General features: G+C 36.0%; 1 protein-coding gene across 1 annotated transcript in view; it reads left to right on the forward strand.

Annotated features, from left to right (window-relative positions):
- LOC114940730 (uncharacterized) overlaps positions 1-14,649 on the forward strand; it is a 96,932-nt gene that overhangs the window by 2,127 nt on the left and 80,156 nt on the right. The window contains exons 2-3 of the mRNA XM_029315478.2: positions 4,911-5,013; positions 7,544-7,732. Coding sequence (XP_029171311.1) covers positions 4,911-5,013; positions 7,544-7,732 — 292 coding nt within the window. The remainder of the gene's footprint in view (positions 1-4,910; positions 5,014-7,543; positions 7,733-14,649) is intronic.

Consider the following 14,649-nt stretch of genomic DNA (forward strand, 5'->3'; position numbering starts at 1 on the left):
AGCGTTGTGGAAGTCGTGAAGGCATCTGCTCTGTGCGTCATCTCATGAATACTTATTTCACCTCTAATTAAATGATTGAGATGAACTCTGATTATAAAAGACATAAAATTTATTAGTTTTATATAAAGTATATATTAAAATATATTTTGTTATAATATAATACTATATTATATACATGTTTCAAAATTTTATTCTAAATATTATTTAAAATACTTCAATTTTACCTGGAAAATCATGGAATCCTCAGGGAATTTCTTTCCAAGATTTGAGTATACACCTGATACAGCTATAAAAATTTGAAATTAAAGCACAAAGAAGTCGGACTGTCACTATAATCACTTGTACACCAATGTACGATTTATAAAATTGATTTCAATGTAATAATGAAACAGCGTATCTGTTTATTGCCAAGTATTCGAAGGTATATCCCAACAATGTGTAGCGGATATTAATGACTTTTTTCAATAAAAATATGTATACTTGGACATTGAATCGTTACAGAAAACAGTTAATTTATAAATAATAACGGTTAATTTAAATTTTTTTGCATTGAATCGATTGGGTGGTCAGTCGCGGGTACACATAAATGGATCGGCGAGCGACATGGCGCCCAAGGGCACTGCATCGAGGACCGTTGTATTAAACTGCCATGACATTCGTAGTCTCGACCGAAGAGAATTACATGGAAATGAATCTGTGACATACCGCTATTTATTGGAAATAATCAATATTTAATGTTGTTAAGCACAGCATTGTGGTCGCGACACGATATAGATCTCATTATACATTATATATTATATCTGATATATTAAAGATGAATCTCTTAAAATGTCTGTGTTAGCTGTCAATTCGCTCGATGTATGATCTTTTGTGAGACTGCATGTAAAGTACCCTCTCTCTCTCTTTCTTTTTCGACGCGGTGCTAGATTTTATACGCAGTTACAGATTGTCAATTGTTTCAAAGGAATGTTTGAAATGAAATTTTTAATTCAAAGGCATTCATTATGTTCTGTCCATAAATGATAAAATTAAATGACGACGCGCGAATAAATTTTTAGAGTGAACTTGCTGACAATTGCGTTTCACTATGAAAAATGTGCTTTCTTATCTCTCTCAGCATTTTCTAATCGATATAAATGAAACAAAATCAAATAAAAAATTTCGAAAAGTTTCTCGCCTGCTGCTTTTCTTAATATTCATAACCAACAATGATTAAATAAATTTAAACTATCAGCATTTTCTAATCAATCTAAATAAAAAAAAAAAAAAAAAAAAAATGAAATGAGTGAAACTTTGGAAAAGTTTTTCGCTCGCTCGCTCGAAGATATCGAGCGACTCCATACACGAAAACACACTTTCCAAATGGCTGCATTCCAACGTAAAATCAGCGGCGCTCGTCACCGCTCGCCCACCCCCACAGTGTGAGGGAGCAAACGAGCTCGACGTGGATACGCGAGACCAAACACCGCGAGGAAAGGAGAAGAGAAGCGAGAGAGAGAGAAAAAAAAAGGAAGCCGACTCTAAAAGACGAAGGGGAGAAGAAAGAAGAGAGGGCGGTAATAACGCCGGTGTGAAAACTCGTCGAAATCTCCGGGATGTAAGAGCAGGGGAGGTGAGGGAGGGGGAGGGGGAGACAGAAGCTGCGTCTTGGCATACTTGTAGAGAAGATTCTCTCTTTCCCTCCACTTTTTCCCACTTCCATTCTTCCCTCTCCTCCTCCTCCTCCTCCTCTTCCTGCGCCGCTCCCGTTTTCTCCTTGACGGAGGCAGAAGGTACGAGTGGGACGGGCGAGAGAAGTCGAGGCAGCGACAACAGGGACGTACGAAGAAAGGGGCTGCAGCGTGGTAGCTCGCAGCGCACAGTGTAGTTGTGCACATAGCAACATGGTGGGGATAACGGAGGGATGGATGGACGGCGCGCGGTAGTGGCAGTACACATCCAAGGAGCAGCTTATGGATCAGAGGACGGGGAGGAAACGAGGGGTAACTGGGAGGGAGGGGGGGGGCATCGATCGGTCATGCGCAGAGAGGTCTGTGCTAGGTTCCTGTCGTTTCCATCGTGTCGCGTACATTCGCGTGCGGATGTGTTCGTGAATTGCGCGACGCTGCTGCCGAAGCAGAACCGGGATGCTGCTGCGGCACCGTCATCGCAGATACGCATCCTTCAAGATATACCCGTCTGTCTTCCTCTTTCCTCGATTTTCTATCTTGCTGTATATGTATGTTCTTTTACTTACTGGCGTGCGATGTATATTTGCGGAATTTTTCGGATAGATTTGAATATTCTCTGCGAGAGAAGAGTTTATGCAAAGTAAGTCGAGTGAGGAATCTCGACAAGCCAATTTTTGAAGAAATTAATGAAGCGATATCTACGCGATACGTGTGAATATTTATTGGAATATTTACTAAAAGTAAGAGAGAAAAATTGTCAAAAATTTTTATCAAAGTTTTCCATTTTCTTTTTATTCAAGATCATATTATAAACATTTCTTCTTCAGATATAGAACAAGTAAAGAGAAAGAGAGAGAGAGAGAGAGAGAGAGAGAGAGAGAAGTGCAGAGATATAAAAACCAAATTAATCCTCTATGTATATGCGTGGACTTTAGTTTTTGCAATAACGTAATATACTCTTTAAAAGTAGAACTTTGAATATTTTTCTAAATTTATTTGATACCCTGTATGATGTTATCTCATGAAAATTTTGTTTATTCAAACTTTTTGCTGAACTTGTTTGACACTGGACAGTTTTAATGTTAAATAGCCTGCCTTGTCCCACATTTATTATAATATTACGTATATATATTACGTATAATAGTTATTACGTTATTTTATGTATATTGTGGTGCCTAATATATTTAATATATTATATATATATATATATATATGTATATATATAAAATTAACCACTAACATGTGTATTCTGTCTCTCTTTCCAAATTAACTTAGTAACCCTCAGTTACCACTCATTTTTGGCCACTCTATTTTTCCACTCATGGGTTGGAGTAACCCAGAGTCTTCTTTTGTTTATATTTCTGGATCCAATGAAGCTATTTTGAAGTATTTTTTTTCAATCGATACAAATATCACCAGATTTCTACGACTTAAGATATTTCAGAAAAAATGAAAAGCGATCTTCTAAAATCCCGAAAAAATCATTTTCGATATGGGTTAACGTAACCCAGAGAGATAACTAAGGGTTAAGGAAATCTCTCTTTTCACCTTTCTTTTTAATAATCATAAAAACAAAATTCTGTCTCTCTTTCCAAATTAACTTAATCCTCAGTTACCACTCATTTTTGGCCACTCTATTTTTCCACTCATGGGTTGGCGTAACCCAGAGTCTTCTTTTGTTTATATTTCTGGATCCAATGAAGCTATTTTGAAGTATTTCTTTTCAATCGATACAAATATCACCAGATTTCTACGACTTAAAATATTTCAGAAAAAAATGAAAAGCGATCTTCTAAAATCCCGAAAAAATCATTTTCGTTACGGGTTAACGTAACCCAGAGAGATAACTAAGGATTAAGGATATCTCTCTTTTCACCTTTCTTTTTAATAATCATAAAAACAAAATTCTGTCTCTCTTTCCAAATTAACTTAACCCTCAGTTACCACTCATTTTTGGCCACTCTATTTTTCCACTCATAGGTTGGCGTAACCCAGAGTCTTCTTTTGTTTATATTTCTGGATCCAATGAAGCTATTTTGAAGTATTTTGTTTCAATCGATACAAATATCACCAGATTTCTACGACTTAAGATATTTCAGAAAAAAATGAAAAGCGATCTTCTAAAATCCCGAAAAAATCATTTTCGATACGGCTTAACGTAACCCAGAGAGATAACTAAGTCTTAAGGATATCTCTCTTTTCACCTTTCTTTTTAATAATCATAAAAAACAAAACTCTCATCTTTCTCCTAAGATATTAAATTGCTAAAGCATTCATATACAATAGATAGAGGGGAGATATATTACATATACATTTCTACACGTGATTTATTCGCGCCTCTTTTCCACCCTCTTCGTTTCCGTCCCGGAGATGCTTTAACCGCGAACTTTCCTCGCTAAATCGCCCGCGTATTCACATCATCGGCGAGGATAAGCAATCCTGACGCTCTCAGCCGCGCACAGGGTATAGGTAGGTTATATCGCCCCGTGCTCGCAGGGTTAGGTTAAGTTAGGTTAGATCATCCCTCTCCAGCAGGCAGGTACACGGGCCGCGCAGGGTGCGTCATGTGACTGTAGGCGGAGGCACCACACCCCCGCGGGAGCAGGCAGGCGATAGTACACGCCGCGGGTGGTAGCGGAGGCGCATCGTCGCCACTGCTGAGGGGGTTGCACAGGGGTGGCGGAAGGTTTGGAAGGGAAAAGGGGGGGGAGGCGCCGCGGCGCCTCTCTCGCCTGGAGCGCAGTGCGACGTCGCGACGCGCCACGTGCGGTGGGCCAATACATATCGGAAACGGAGAGACGGAAAACGCAACGCAACGCGACGCGCCGCGCCGCGACACCGGAAGTCATCCACTCTGCGACTGTCGTCTTTCCTCACGCTCGTTCTGTGCCTCGCCATCTTCGACCGAGTGATTCCAAGGTGCGATCGAGACGTACCTGGTATACGCTGTCTGGTGTCTTGCGACCGGAGGAAAAGAGGGAGCGAGGAAGACATACGCTGTGAAGAAACGTGTAAGCGGGGGTGGAAAGAGGGGATAAGAAAAAGGAAGAGAAAGAAGGGAGCCGGTTGGTTAGGACCACGCGAGAGTAAGAGAAATTAAGAGGGAGAGAGATATAGAGAAGGAAAAGAAGGACGTGGAGAACGAAGGTGTGAGAGAGGGATATGTACTGTGTGACTGACTGGGTTTCGAATTAGCCTCTGATAATCCGCGAGCGGATTAAGTTACGCGTGTGCGTACGTGAACGCGCACGGTTCGCTTGATTCTCGTGGAGAAACGCGAGTTTCCTCGATTATTATCGTCGCCCGTCGGTGGATCGCTCCGAGACCGGAAATACGAGGCGAGGTGAGTTCGCGTCGCGTTCAGCTTCAACCCTTTAGACAGCGACGGGAATGAAGTGTGTTTCGGAAAATATATCTAATCATATGTATATTTAGTGTTTCTCGCGTATGTGATCACCGTGAATTGCGCCGGATAAATTACAGTGACCTTGGGTTGTTATGTTTCACAGTGGAATTTTCGGAGCATTCTTATAGATTACACATAGGTTAACCATTTTTTTTCGAAGGTTTTTTTCGACAATAATTATTTGGACGCACTTTTCCACAAGTGTTTTTATCCATATTTTTAAGTTTCAGTAGAAATAATAGCTTGTTCGAGTTAAACACACCTTCAGGAATATTTATATTGACGAATTATTAAAAAATTTATATAATTTTTACCTTTTTAACAAACGTGACATTTATTTTTAATGTTACGTTTTGTTTTTAAAAAATTATAAATCAATCAACTAATCAAACAATGAAGGAAATAAAAAATAATACTATAAAGATGTTGTTATCACAAGGTATGACCAAGTGATATCAGATTATAATATATTTCTCCATTTAATATCGAACTTTCTAGCGATTTCATGTTTACAAATGTGTAACTGTAAATTTTTATTTTATTTGAAAGATAGATATAAAATAGAGGCAAAAATATAAGAAAAATATTTATATAATATACATATATATATATATATAATATGGCGGCAATTTTTCGTTATTTATGAATAATGATTTTTCAAAAAAAAAAAAAAAAAAACAACAACAACTTATTTATTCTAACAGTTTACGATGATGTAATAAATATAATTGCATTTACGAAAAATAAATAACAAAAGTAGTATACGACATAGCATATAAGACTCGTCTTAATTATTCAATTAGGTATTGGATTAATTTCGGAAAATCAATCATTTTCGATTATGGATATCCGATTGACTTTATGTTTGTAAAAAAATGATACATAAATTTAATATAATAATATTCAATAGAGGTAACAATTTATAGGATAGATTAGTTTGTTTGTTGCATGATATCAAATGTGTGCTAAAATCAATGGTGACGCAGATAATTTGATCACTGTTTGATGTTTAAATGTAGGAGGTACAATCAATGTGTAAAGTGGCTTTGAGGATTCTGATTGAAATTGTACAATACTATACAGAAAATATGTTACATTTCCTGTGTTTAAATAATAATGATGTCCTTTGATTCGCACGGATGAATCACGGATATAGATGTGCGATGAAAGATGTGGTTATTAGGTGTGTGTTTTAATTTTGAAAGCGATAACAATATAATCGTATTCAGTAGTCTTTTATGAATATAACGTTGATGAGATTTTAATAATAAATTATTCTCTGAAGAGTTTCACTGCCATTATTGACTAGATTCATCGAACGATGGAAATATTGTTCATCCGAATACAAATTTTTCTCTCCAATATAAATGTTTTTGCAATTGAATGGTTATATTTTATTAGTTTATATATTTTTTATTTATTTTCGTATCCAAATTGGAACGATATGATTTTTATTACATCCAGCATTAATATTATTTTTATTACATTTAGCATTAATATTATCTCTAGAATTTATTATTACTTCATTTATACTTACTAAAGATTTTCAAACATTTTTGCATAGAATTTTCCATAATTCTTATAATCTTAGCATATTGGCCTTATATATGAAATGCTTTTATTTGCTAATTCATGTAGGTATTTATAATAAAATAAATCTGCAAATTATTCTGATAAAATTACGAAAAGACTTATAAATTGATGTCAAGTGTAAGCTACATTTTTTTTTACAAAGTGTCGAAACAACATTGTGCTTGCAAATATTTCAGAAAGTGCAGATATTTATATTCCTAGACATTTTGTAGCAATAGCGAGAAGAAGGACTATAATCTCCGCTTGCCGAGCGTCTTGAGATATCTTCTCGTTTTGTGAAAGTGTTTGCAATTAAAAAGCGGTCGTGCCACCTCGGGGAGCCGCATTTAACTTTGCTTAACTAAGTTCTCGATCCGTTGACGCGACGCCCCAGGGATTCCGGCCGACGAAAGTAATTCGCATTTTTGTTACTCATCGCAGGAAATTTTCACCAAATCTTACTTAATATTCACGCCTCGCATGATTCTGATACATGCACGACTCAATTACAATGTGAACATTTGAAGAAACATTCTCCGATAATGAGAAGCATACGTACAATTTTGTTAAACTCAATCATTTAGTTTCTATTAAAGACAATAGTATTTCTTTCGTAATGGAAGAGCAATGGGAAAGAAAAATATTTTAATTAAAAAATTATTTCATTAGATATTTGAATTTATTTTATTAATAATTCTATTATATAAAAAGCACAATTATTTGCATTGGTGGATTATATATCTTCTTCTTGACGCGATATTTTAATTTTAATTGGATTCGTCTGTTAATATTTTTTTACATTTAATTTATCCTTAATATCGTAAATATTTTTTGTAATATTTCGATATGCGTTCTTACATCCTCACTCTCATCGTTTTAATCATTCTTTTTTCAGTCCAACTTGCGTCTTGACGAAGTTGCCGACGGAAGATGTCGCCTGCCGATCATCTCGGAACGTGAGTGACAAGCTGGATCTTGGTAGCGTGCCGATCGGCGAGGAGTTCCTGGATACTTCAGAAATTTTGCAACCACGGAGGACACTAACAACATGTCTTACCTCGCTCTGGACTCCAACGCCTGGCAGGTAAGTGTTATATTTGTTACGCTTCATGGCATCTTTGCATATTGTGTGGCTTGTGCATTTTTCAAGAACTGTCATAATGTGTTTACTGCAGTTCTATACAATAATTTAGAAAAGTATAACTCGAATGGAAAAAACTATAATAAAAAAGTAAAGTAGACATAAAAGATGAATGATATTTAAATAATTCGCGAAAATTTGGATAATAAAGTGTAAGAATTTTGCTATTTGTATAAAACTCTGCAAGAGAAATTTTATCGATCGTGTTTATTGACAAAATCACGAGATAATACTTCAATACTTAACAATATTCTTAAAAATCTTTACGATCTGCAACACTTTGAGAGTAATCAGCATTTTTGTGCCAAATTAAATTTTTTCTGCTCTGTCCATCCCATATTTAATCTACTTGATTGTAGCTGAAAAATGCTACCACAAAACTATATAAATTTCAATTTAGAGAGAAAATTTTGAATAAATGTTCTATATTAAATGGAAAATGGAAGATGTGTGAAAAAATTTATATTTTAAAGCAGATATTATGTACGCGCAGGCTTTTATCAATCGAGATTTTGAACGATGATATTATAACTTCGCACACGCATAAATCTTACATAATAACTTATTACGTAATGAAATGTTCACTGAAGGCGAAAAAGTTTTACATATATTATTTAAGATATCTAAATTTACGCGCGTACATAAATTTTACGTAATGACTTGTTATATAATTGAATTTGAACGTAAGACGAAAAAGTTTTTACATATTATTTGAGATATATTTCTCACAATTATTTATAATATGATTGTAAGAATACCGGAATGTATCTTCGGGTAATTTTCGCAATGGCTGCGCGGGTGGAAATATTGAGTTTGAAGCTCGTGTTACCTCAGCTAAGGTATCAAGATACGTCGCTGCAGTAAACACATTATTCTCCGTGAATATATATCCTGGATATTCAAGCTCTCCCCGCTGCTGTATGTGACATGAATATTTATACGTAGTACAGAGACACCATGCCACATGAGTATTTCATTCTCCCGTCCGCGAATGCTGCGCTCTCTCATTATTTTATTATTATTCGAATATGTAATTCTAACGAGGCATTTGCGGAACAGAAAACTGTTTAATTGAAACATTTGTTCGATTGGCGTGCATCGATAAATCGTTGCAGGTTTCTCGTCCGCACCTGGCTCTCGAGTCGATCAAATAAAATTAATAAAACACCAATTTTTATCACAATTAAAGATTTATGAAATTTGTTTTATGCAATTTATACGCATTAATTATATATGCGAGACAAGCATATTCATATCTGCAATATCATCCGATTACGAGAGAAAGCCCCCAAAGTGTTATATACCTACTAAAGTATTATGTCTCTCCCGCGCACGCAATCGCGCACAAAAGTTCTCTCTCAACAATCCGTTCAAAAAAGCGTATTATCGAAAAAGCGTATTAAAAAAAGCCGCGTTACCAGTCGCTGAACGCTTCCTGCATACTTCCCTTAATCGCCTTAATCACTTCCGCATACGGAGCCCGCCGCGAGCAAAGCGCGCGCTAAACGGGCCCTATTCACCGCGAGCGTTTTCTGATAAACGTAGATCACCGAGGACAGATCAATCTACTTTCTACGATCGGATCCCACCCGATTCATGAACCGGCCAATCAGATACGGATGTCGAAAGAGAGCTGGCATCCCCATCAGAGACGCGATCATTACCGACGCAAATTAGCGACGCTCGATCCACGTTCCGACATTTCGCATGCGATGTGTAGAACGAGTTTGCGCGATTACGCGCTGAAAAACGATGCTGGCGGGTTTTAAGTAATACGCGCACGCGATCGCGCGACATGCCCCCTGTATACACGGTACCCCTAAAGCAGGAGCCCTACGTGCAGCAGATTCAGTCGTTATCTAAGGAGAAGAAAAAGGGTGTGAGCAAACGCGAAGTTTTTATGTATACACACGAGACTCTTACGCATATTTATACAAATGCGGGGATAACTATCGAGAAACTCTAGAAAATGTCTAATAATTCTTCTGCGAGAAGACAGCGAATGTGCATGTGAAAAATATTTATATCCGGATCTCTCTTTCACGATAAAATATATAGATGAAATTATAAATGCAATTTTATTTAAAAATACAGAGATATGAAAAATGCAGCTTTCTTGTTGAAAAATATTGTTTGTTAATATAATATATGCATCTCACGCGTTTAATATTGATGGGGGTTATCGAATCTATTAACTTTATGAATGGCACATATTTGGTTACTCGTCCAGAAATCGTATTTTTTCATTGCGCCGCATCTTTATTTTATTTCGAGAGAGAGAGAGAGATAATTATTTACAATAAATTTCTCTGCACTGTTTACAATTAATCACAATTTATAAAATCATTCAATCTATTCCCTATTGTTTAATAACTTTTGCAAAAATTAACTATGCAACATTTTATGCCCGATAATAAATATTGCTTGCGCGTTTCATCATTTTTGTCTGGATTTTCGAAGCGCGATATAACGCGCAAGTCATCAATTATTTTTATTTATTATTAATCAATTATATTGATCGCTCCAACAAAATAAAATATTATCCTTTTATAAATTTTTCGTTAGACGTTTCTAAAATATTTTTAAAGCGATAATTTACATGTTATTTATTTGTTTGTAATTTAATTATACCATTCTATAAATAAATTTATCATTTTATAGAATATTACATTTGGGTAGATCACATATGTCACGATTGACGGAGTCGACATTAATCGTTCGTTCGAACGACTTAAAAAAAAACTTGCGCACAAATGGCGAGGATGTGGGTAAAAAGTCTTCGATCTGGTAAAAAAAACTCACCCGCACTTTGGACACGGTATGGCGCGCATCAGTTCTCCCCTTTGTGATGGTCACGGAAATCATATAGTAACAGCAGGAAATGTAAGTTCTCGAGCATGGAGGATAGCGGAAACACGTTTAGGTAGTAGCTCCGTATTGAATTATGTTGTTAGTCGAGTTCGCTAGCTTCGCCTATGTCGTTTGAAAGGTAATCCCGCAACGGTCGACTACTACTTCTCGTGTCTTAGCCTTATCTGCTGACGCTTTAATTTGTTTCCTTGATAACAAGTACCTGAAGGATGTTTCCTCAGAGAGGAACACTCAATCATTTATTTAAATTATGCGAGAGAAATATTGCATTTAACATGCCCCCGAAACGGAACGATACCTGTAACGAGGAGATTTTCGTACTTTTCTCTTACGTTTCATATATATTCTTTATAATATGTAGTCCGTTTGCGCGATTAAATTTCGAATTCTTACAATTCTATCGTTTTCTTATATAAATAATAATTACGATATCTAATTATACATAGTTATTAACTTATATATCGTGTTATTATAGTACGATATATAATTATACATTTAACAATTAAACGCTAAGAAGGAAATGTTGAGTTAAATACATTGCATTTTTATATGCTCTAAATAAATGATTTCTGACAAAATGAGTGGAATAACATATAATGTTCAAAATTATGATATTTTGAAATTGGTGATTTATACGCGCAGCCACTATTTTGGGTTATCAAATAGAAAGTATGCCGATTCTGTTCTACATAAAAATAATTACTATTGAAATTTTCAGTTTTACCGTTTTGTTTGGTCGGTTTTGTTTACACACAGAAATATACAGGCTTGACAAAACAAAATACATCAAAAAAGCTGCTTCATTGGAAACCAGCTTCGTCGTTATAAAATTGTTCGCTATTGAAAAAGCTTCGTAGCCGAAAAATATGGGGAAATAATAATACGCGGTATATAGGAAGAAAGTCGTCGAAATGCAGGAACGCTCGATGCGCGCGGGAGTGACGAGTATTTGCACATTTTCCAATAAAGTATGATCCGGGGTCACGTGGCAAAGCTGAGTGGCGGGTTGTGTCTTTGGCTGAAATAACAAGGGTCGCACCCGCCACGCCAGGAGGATTAATACTTTGCTCTCACGTGCCATCTTTGCCGAAGATCACTCTCGTGTCTTTCGCGTCCCCTTTCCTCTTTCGTTTACCGCAAGTCTCGCCCCGAATATGCATTGACAGGGCAACCACGAATAATGTGACATCTCGCGATACTTTATCGTGAGACAAGTACATAATTCGGTCGGATTTAGCGATCTCGTTAAGTTGCATATCGTTTTATCGCGCCGCGATTTCGTCCATTTTTTTTAATGCACTGCGGTTGTACAAAAAATATTATGTCTCACAATTCTTTTATTTGGATATGTACGAAAATTGGAATTCTTGCAAGATTTTTGAGAGAGGAAATAGTATAAAAAATACGTTTAATTAAAAAATTGCGCTTTTCCGTATTCTTTATAAGTATTTTCTAACGCGTACAAGTTCTAATTAACATTTTATAATTTCTCGAATTAATTTTCGAAAGCAGGCAAAATTTTATTTTTAAACGTGTAAAACGAAATACTGCGCTTTAAACTCGCGGTCGAATAATCGTCGATATAATAATGTTAGATAATATTGAATTATTTGATTATAAATGAGAATGGTATTTTTGTCGCATACTTTCAAATATATCGAAGATAAATTTTCGAATATTATTGAACAAAAATTGTGGATCCGTTTCCTAGCGAAAAACGTCACTATATAGGTTCGCCTGATTTAAATTGTCTAATCTTGCCCGATGCGCCGCTCGATTTAACGAAAAAATAACATTTTTCTATCAGCTGACACACCGGTTTCGCTTTCAGTGTAACCGAGCGTTACGATCTTCTATCTATCCGTCCAATATATACTCGAGTTATTTGTCGCTTTATCTGCGCTTAATGCGTGATTCACTATTTTGCATGGCGGGAACAGTTGGTGGCTACATCAAAAACCCACCGGCACTTCAAAGTTGCTAGATTCGTGCGCGTCCTCGTTCACGGGGGTAGAGCTTCGTTTGCGACGATAGGGAGGGCGGTAGAAGAAAGGAGAAGAAGGGTGAACGAAAAATAAATGATACCCGAATTAGCGTAATCGCGTGATGGTTTTGCGAGGGAGAGGGAGCGACTTGGGGAACGACAAATTGCGTTTCGATTTCATTTCGCGCGGAGACATCCGTCATCACGGAGAATCGAGAAGTCGTGATCGTGATAGTCAGGAAAAAAAAAAGGAAATGTGTGGTTGAAATCATTGTTCATTCGATCAATAGGAACGTTTTGTATTTTTTTTTTTTTTTTAATAATACATTTTATTATTATGCTTATATTGTAATACTGATATTTAATGCTAATCGTAAATCGATATTATCACACCGCGTTCAGGAAACTATATTATTTAATGTGAAACATATGATTATAATCTTGATAACACGTTGCAATTATAAAATGTTTATCTCGAAAAATTTTAATTTTATTAATAGTGGTTAATCGAAATTATACAAATAATTATTAATCATATTTTCAACAAATATGAATTATATAATTTATATAGGTATAAAATCAGATCTCCAATCTCGCGTTATTACACGAGTGTATGAAACGTGAGAATTATTTTTGTACCAAGCGTGTTTCACAGTCTGTACAAATAGCTTCGTGAAAACGAAGTATCGATAAACTTGGGATAAATCTCTAACTCTATAGAAACTGAAATCCGAGCTCTCCATAACTATATGAACAGACTCCGAAAATTAATTTGATCGAAAAAAATATTATATATGTAAAACTGGGAGATACAATATTTTTAATATCTCTTTATTCTCTTCATTGACACCCTTCAAAAATTATTAATTTCAAATCCTGTAAACTCATCATTTATTTCTGGTTATCGGAACATGTAAATAGAGCAGTTATTGACTTCCGTCGTACCTTCGTCTGTCCAAATACACGGGATCGAACGCGAGGCGATTGTATAGCAGGAAACAGTCGAGGTAGAGCCGCTCTACTGTTTGGCAGCGCGTTGTTAATCATGTAAAAGTGTGTATCTAATACGCTGCAATTACAGTTCCGCCGCGATTCGCGGGGCGTACTCGGACTAAATAAAAGACGGTGGCTGTCGGCGAGCCAGGACGATGCCAAACATCGCCGATAGCCCCCTCGAAAACGTTGGTTACCCACGTGACAATGCTGAGAGCGAGGTCCATTGTCACCCCTGGCATTGGCACAAAGGGTTACGGTACTTTGTTCGTACGTGTCTACATGCCGCGCGTGTCGCACGACATTTCTGCATAATACAGACGATATATTCGGCCGCGCGACGTTTTGCGTAACCCTCGCGAAACCAAGACATTATACGTAATTTGCAAGGATGTTTTGTACCTTTGACTTTGGAACACGTTCTCCGTTTTTTTTTTTTTTTTTTTTTTTTCAACATTTCTGCGAAAAGTCCATTGCATATTATTCAATGATTTTTATAACGTAACTTTCAAATTTTAAGAAATATTATGTAGAGTTTATTTCAAAATAAAATTTTACATTAATTATTTAATTGAATTATTGAATTTGCGGTACTTTATATCTGTAAATTCTAATCAGAATTATAATTGACAATAATTTAAAACTTTGAAATAACTGTAATTAAAGGAGGATGTTAAAAAAGGTCGATTTCCCGAATATCGATGGAATCTAAAATTCGAGTTCCATGGGTATCTATGAACCATATAAGATGTAAAAATGATGGTCTCTTTTCCTAGAAACCTGGGGAAAGTGTTGAAAATCTATCAAAACTATTGAAAATAGCGTCATTCGATCGGTCTGAAGACAACTAAAATCGATGACGTGGATGAATTTTCAATCAAACCAAGTTCTGGTTAAACACTTATCAAATAGTTTTTGAGATCAATAATGTTTTAATATGGTGGATCAGTATTGAGAGAAACTGCCAGAATGCAGTTACTTCTGAATAAAAGATCTGATTCCACATTCAAAT

This window comes from Nylanderia fulva, unplaced genomic scaffold, assembly GCF_048542155.1.
Source record: "Nylanderia fulva isolate GAGA-0341 unplaced genomic scaffold, ASM4854215v1 Scaffold25, whole genome shotgun sequence".
In the NCBI taxonomy this organism is placed as follows: Eukaryota; Metazoa; Arthropoda; class Insecta; order Hymenoptera; family Formicidae; genus Nylanderia; species Nylanderia fulva.